Source organism: Physella acuta, unplaced genomic scaffold (genome assembly GCF_028476545.2).
Source record: "Physella acuta isolate Inbredline_101_S28 unplaced genomic scaffold, ASM2847654v3 ptg000769l, whole genome shotgun sequence".
In the NCBI taxonomy this organism is placed as follows: domain Eukaryota; kingdom Metazoa; phylum Mollusca; class Gastropoda; family Physidae; genus Physella; species Physella acuta.
Window position 1 is genome coordinate 424,845 of NW_026732287.1, and position 6,990 is coordinate 431,834.

General features: G+C 44.4%; 1 protein-coding gene across 1 annotated transcript; it reads right to left on the reverse strand.

Moving 5' to 3' along the window:
* Positions 1–2,609: 2,609 nt before the first annotated feature.
* LOC131950516 (growth/differentiation factor 2-like) lies at positions 2,610–3,758 on the reverse strand. Its single transcript, XM_059312707.1, has 2 exons — positions 3,572–3,758; positions 2,610–3,433 (listed from the first exon to the last, which is right to left on the reverse strand). Exons 1-2 carry the CDS (start codon positions 3,756–3,758, stop codon positions 2,610–2,612), a joined length of 1,011 nt encoding a protein of 336 aa, XP_059168690.1.
* Positions 3,759–6,990: the final 3,232 nt, after the last annotated feature.

The following is a 6,990-nucleotide window of genomic DNA, read 5'->3' on the forward strand; positions in this document are numbered from 1 at the left end:
CCCCACATCTGTATATTATACACCCCACATCTGTATATTATATACCGCACCTCTCTATATAATATAGGCGTAGATTTCACAAGGGTGTAGTCACAAAGTGACCTAGTCTAACTGAGCTATTTAAAAATGACCTACATAAACTGATATAATGACCCCATATATAAAAAGTTTAATTCAACCATGTTCGTTTTCTCACAGAGAAAGTGCGAAAAGTGTACACAGGGTGTACATTAGCAGCTACCGTACAACTTACCAGCCAGCTCGTGTACACTTTGTTATGTCAACACATGATTTATCTTTGTTTTCGTTACTTTATTTACAAACATATGCTTTGTTTCAATGGTCATGACATACACATAGCGATACATGGCGACACATAAAATAGTTTTACAATACAAACCAACAGCAACCAGCTAGATTATGTGTGTCATTGTAAGTTGATGTGGGTGCTTGTTTGTACTTATCTGTGTCTTTATGTAGGTTCATGATTGTTGTGTATGAGTGTGTATGTGTTTGTTTGTCTGTTTGTGTGTGTGAAAAATCTACTTTGGTTTTCGAAAGTTGACAAAAGCTGTTTAAGTTGCAACAGGTGTGTGTCAGGTACAGGTGTGTGTCAGGTACAGGTGTGTGTCAGGTACAGGTGTGTCAGGTACAGGTGTGTGTCAGGTACAGGTGTGTGTCAGGTACATGTGTGTGTCAGGTACAGGTGTGTGTCAGGTACAGGTGTGTGTCAGGTACAGGTGTGTGTCAGGTACAGGTGTGTCAGGTACAGGTGTGTGTCAGGTACAGGTGTGTCAGGTACAGGTGTGTCCGATACAGGTGTGTGTCAGGTACAGGTATGTCAGGTACAGGTGTGTCAGGTACAGGTGTGTCAGGTACAGGTGTGTCAGGTACAGGTGTGTCAGGTACAGGTGTGTCAGGTACAGGTGTGTGTCAGGTACAGGTGTGTCAGGTACAGGTGTGTGTCAGGTACAGGTGTGTGTCAGGTACAGGTGTGTGTCAGGTACAGGTGTGTGTCAGGTACATGTGTGTGTCAGGTACAGGTGTGTGTCAGGTACAGGTGTGTGTCAGGTACAGGTGTGTGTCAGGTACAGGTGTGTGTCAGGTACAGGTGTGTGTCAGGTACATGTGTGTGTCAGGTACAGGTGTGTGTCAGGTACAGGTGTGTGTCAGGTACAGGTGTGTGTCAGGTACAGGTGTGTCAGGTACAGGTGTGTGTCAGGTACAGGTGTGTGTCAGGTACAGGTGTGTGCAGGTACAGTTGTGTCAAGTACAGGTGTGTGTCAGGTACAGGTGTGTGTCAGGTACATGTGTGTCAGGTACAGGTGTGTCAGGTACAGGTGTGTCAGGTACAGGTGTGTGTCAGGTACAGGTGTGTCAGGTACAGGTGTGTGTCAGGTACAGGTGTGTGTCAGGTACAGGTGTGTGTCAGGTACAGGTGTGTGTCAGGTACAGGTGTGTGTCAGGTACAGGTGTGTGTCAGGTACAGGTGTGTGTCAGGTACAGATGTGTCAGGTACAGGTGTGTGTCAGGTACAGGTGTGTGTCAGGTACAGGTGTGTGTCAGGTACAGGTGTGTGTCAGGTACAGGTGTGTGTCAAGTACAGGTGTGTGTCAGGTACAGGTGTGTGTCAGGTACAGGTGTGTGTCAGGTACAGGTGTGTGCAGGTACAGGTGTGTGCAGGTACAGTTGTGTCAGGTACAGGTGTGTGCAGGTACAGTTGTGTCAGGTACAGGTGTGTGCAGGTACAGTTGTGTCAGGTACAGGTGTGTCAGGTACAGGTGTGTCAGGTACAGGTGTGTCAGGTACAGGTGTGTCAGGTACAGGTGTGTCAGGTACAGGTGTGTGTCTGGTGTGTCAGGTACAGGTGTGTGTCAGGTACAGGTGTGTGTCAGGTACAGGTGTGTGTCAGGTACATGTGTGTGTCAGGTACAGGCGTGTGTCAGGTACAGGTGTGTGTCTGGTGTGTCAGGTACAGGTGTGTGTCAGGTACAGGTGTGTGTCAGGTACAGGTGTGTGTCAGGTACATGTGTGTGTCAGGTACAGGCGTGTGTCAGGTACAGGTGTGTGTCAGGTAAGGTGTGTGTCAAGTAAGGTGTGTCAGGTACAGGTGTGTGTCAAATGTGTCAGGTACAGGTGTGTCAGGTACAGGTGTGTCAGGTACAGGTGTGTGTCAGGTACAGGTGTGTCAGGTACAGGTGTGTCAGGTACAGGTGTGTGTCAGGTACAGTTGTGTCAGGTACAGGTGTGTCAGGTACATGTGTGTGTCAAATGTGTCAGGTACAGGTGTGTGTCAGGTACAGTTGTGTCAGGTACAGGTGTGTCAGGTACAGGTGTGTGTCAAATGTGTCAGGTACAGGTGTGTGTCAAATGTGTCAGGTACAGGTGTGTGTCAGGTACAGTTGTGTGTCAGGTACAGGTGTGTGTCAAATGTGTCAGGTAGAGGTGTGTCAGGTACAGGTGTGTGTCAAATGTGTCAGGTACAGGTGTGTCAGGTACAGGTACAGGTGTGTGTCTGGTGTGTCAGGTACAGGTTTGTGTCAAATGTGTCAGGTACAGGTGTGTGTCAGGTGTGTGTCAGGTACAGTTGTGTGTCAGGTACAGGTGCGTCAGGTACAGCCACACTGGTGGGCGATCATGTCCTCGTGGTGCCTCACAACGATCTCATTAAGCTCGAAGTACAACATGCTCATGGGCCGCAGCTTGGAGGCCACACAGCAGGACGCGGGCGCCGAGCTGGGCCTTCTGAGCCGCATCAGCGACTTGAGCACCGCGTGGTTGCTGGGTTGGTACTGGGCGTCCAGCGGGGGTTGGCACAACCCGAAACAGAAGCGTGAGTTGAATTTCTTGGGGTGGACGATCCACTGGCCCCACCCGATGGCGTCAAAGTCGACCTCGAAGTCGTAGAGCTGGCAAGGCTTACGTTTGCCGTTACGGCGCCACTTGCCGGGGCTGACGGGGGGTTGGGGGAGCGCCCAGGGGTGGGCGTCACGTCTTGGTCGCACGTTTACAGGAGCAGGTGCAGTAGAGCCGACCAGATGAGTCAGCCCCAGGGTGTTGAGAAACTCCTTGTCCTCCAGGTACAGCGCGATCAGTGACTCCATGTTTGACGTCACGTTGTGCTGATGACGCATGACTCGGATGTACAGCGTCACGTTCCCGTGGAAGAGGTTGATCCACGGGTGGATGTGATTGGTGACGTCAAACACGTCATACCCGTGACTGGAGGGGGCGTGGTCCCGTATGACAAACTTGTGGACCAGCTTCCGGTTTTTGCGGACATTGACCTTGAGAGCGTACGTGTCTGGAATGTTCCAGGCGTCCACGGACCTCCGGAGGAAACGAATTTCCGCGTTACTCAGCGTCTCATGTTCCGGCAGGGTCGGTATTTTGTACCTCAGCACGGGCTGGCCGCCTCTAGAGGGCCGGGACACTAAAACAAAGAATTTAATTCAGTCAAAGATTTCATTACAATGGAATAAAAAAAATTGGACGAAGAAAACAAAAACGACACATATGTGAGTGTGTGCATGCGTGTGTGTGTGTGTGATGTAGCTGATAGTGTACTCACCCTGACCGCTGAAGCTGCGAATCGTGTCCGTGACCGTCTCCCTTCTGCTGCCAACCTTGACCTTGGCACCCCGCTGTAGCTGGTTGAAGAGACCGACAATGAAGGTCGTTGACGGTCGTTGGTAGGCCGCACGGCCCAGGCCGCTCCGGTACAGGCGGTATAGGATCTGGGGGTGGCAGGGGAACATGACGGTTAGGGTTAGAGGGAACTACACGGTTAGGGCAGAGGCGTAGCGACCGATTCCGGCGCCCGGGGGGGGAATATACATTTTTGCACCCCTCCCTCCCATTCTATTTATAGTTATTCCTGTCTTTGAAAAAGCGCCCCTCCCCTCCTTTGAAAAAGCGCCCCCCGCCCCAAAGTAAATAAATGAATTGGAAAGGTTTGTGGATCTTCTTACCAGTTACTATCCCATTAGATTTTCTATTTCGGTGCCACAAAATAAATACAGAAAACAGTTAAATAAATGTGAAAAGCCTTGAAGTCGTTTATTTTCGTAACTTTGACTGTATATAATTTAATACTTCAGCTTAAAATGAGCTTTTCAATTTATTTTTCGACCCCTTTTGGCGCTCCCTTAGGGTCGGCGCCCGGGGTGGCCGCCCCACCCGCCCTCCCCTAGCTACGCCACTGGGTTAGGGTTAAAAGGAACAGGGCGGTTAGGGTTAGGTTAGAAGGAACCAGACGGTTAGGCTTAGAAGGAACAGGGCGGTTAGGGTTAGTTTAGAGGGAACTAGACGGTTAGGGTTAGAGGAAACTAGACGGTTAAGGGTATCTACAGAAGTAGGTTTAGAGAATTATCGCGCAGAAGAGAAAAGATAAAACACAGCAAGTCACAACGACTTGTCAAAATATCCACTTTGCTAGGATCACTTAACAGTTTAACAAGCATGGTATCGGCAAAATATGGATCAATACAGTTTTTAGATATAAATATTAATTTTTTTTTTAAAATCCCCGTAAAAAAACAAACAAACCTAAAAACAATTTAACCGTGTCGATTATATTGAGGTCAAGCCAACAACTTTAGTGTATTCTTGTACCGCTTATAAATATGCTAAACTTTAGTGGTGTAGTTACATTTGGAGATTTATTTATTCATTTATTCGATAACAATAACAACAGTAGGCACGGAGGCCTTTTTCCACATTGGCCGTTTAAAAAAAAAAAACCACATAATAACAGCACGGGAGGAACTAGCATGCCTCTAGACAGTGGAGAAAAAAAAAAGAAAAACGAAAAGAAAAAAAAAAAGAAAATAAATAACACAAATCAAGCTTCCTTGCTTATATATTTCTGACCGGCTTTTTTTTTCTATTTTCGGCAAACATAAAATATTGGGATACAAACGTTTTAAAACACGATTATTTCAGACCCGAAATGAATTTGGACATATTTTTGTCTATTTTGTTGTTCGAGGATTGCAATAAAATATGTTTAACTACTAACTTAGGAAATAGATTAATTAAAAATTTACTGAAGCAGGATACACACACACACACACACACACACATACATACATACATACATACATACATACATATATATATATATATATATATATATATATATATATATATATATAAATATATATATATATATATATATATATATATATATATATATATATATATATATATATATATATATATATATATATATATATATATATATATATATATATATATGGGGGCCCAAAATATTTTTCTTTTTTTTTTGCGCGGGAAACTTTTCTAGTTATAAGAATATAATTGATGAATGAGAAATGTTTCAACGAGTCAGTTAAGGAAGTCATTAGATAATTGTTGTTTTAGTTTAGTTTTGAATATATTTTCAAATATAGATAGTTTAATTTTATTAGGAAGATTGTTCCACAATTATGTGCCGTTATCTGCCAACTTTAATTAGAGTAAATTAATTAGCATAAATTAACCGAAACTTGAGTAAAATTGAAAAATTAGTAGAACACACTTGCTTTTGGAAACATTTTTAGAAAAAGATTTTAATACATTTTTAGAAATAAAAAGCAAAAATAGAAAAAGTTTTGACCACAGTGATTGTACACAAGTAAGAAATGTGATTGTTAACAAAGGCAATTTTATAAATTACAGATAGGTCTATAAACAACTGAATTCTATTAAAAATTAAAGGTAATTTTTATCTATAAATTGCCAGTGATTATGGTCATTTAAGACGGTTAATTCTACTCAAAGCACTAGAAATGCTGTTTATAAATTACAGGTAATTAAAATACATTGTTAAAAAACGAGTATTTTAAAGATTCTTGATATGTAAAATACTCGGATTTAAACAAAACATTTTTTTTTAATATAATTATCTGTATTTTATAGATAAAATTAGCATGAATTAACCGTAATGTATAAATAGGATATCATGTAATTGATTGATATATTTATTAATAGCATAATCTACACCTAATTTGAAATTAATATGAGAATGTTTCAAGTCAAACTAAAGGCACAGACCTCGTTTTCCTGTAGTTCAGCTGCTGGTTGGGTTGTTGTGTGGGTGGTGTGGGTTGATGGTGGTGCCACTGGGGCAGACGGAGGGGCAGACGGAGGGGCAGATGGGGGCACCACAACCACAGCCTCGACCATGCCAGCTACTGCCACTATAACCGTCAACAACAACTTGATACAGCGTCCTAGAACTTTGAATGTGGGGCGTCCTGGTTCCATATTTGTGGGGCGTCCTGTAGTCATCCGTGTGGGGCGTCTTGGGGCTATCCGTGTGGGGCGTCTTGGGGCTATCCGTGTGGGGCGTCCTGGTTCCTTATTTGTGGGGCGTCTTAGAGCCTGTGTGGGGCGTCCTGTAGTCATATGTGTGGGGTGTAGTTCGACCATCTGTGTGGGGTGTAGTTCGACCATCTGTGTGGGGCGCCCTAGCACGCGAGTGTGTGGACGAGACCTGGTCCCATGCATGCCCTCACTAACTGGACATCGATGTGAACATTGATCAGACCTCAGAGAACGGTGTAGGGACTGGTGGGCTCAATCAAGGCAGGGGGGTGGGGTGGAGGGGAGAGGTGGGAGGGTTTTGCTTGAATTTTGGAGACAAAACATTGTTTGGGAGATTAGTAGCGAGACAAGATTAATCCCTGCCCCCACCCCCAGTAACACCCTGAGTCACACCCCAACCCCATCACTAGCAGGACTTCACTTCCTGCTTACAGCCGTCCACCATACCCCATCCCCCAAATCACCCCCTCCGACATCATCCCCCTCCCACACACACACACGCACTTTACTCTTGTAATTTTCTTACAATTAAATATCTGATTTAAAAACCACTAGGCTATGTAATTCATCCGTTGAATGCTGATTCACTGATGTAACTTTTTCAAACTTTCAAAGATCTTAATCAATCAAGATAATTAATGAGTAACTTGTAGGTACTTT

What these genes read in the sequence shown, in the direction of transcription:
- LOC131950516 (XM_059312707.1), bottom strand. Translation starts at nt 3,758, where the DNA reads ATGTTCCCCTGCCACCCCCAGATCCTATACCGCCTGTACCGGAGCGGC. An exon ending in TCGCAGCTTCAGCGGTCAGG is followed by an intron (nt 3,434 to 3,571) that starts GTGAGTACACTA and finishes TCTTTGTTTTAG; the next exon opens with TGTCCCGGCCCTCTAGAGGC.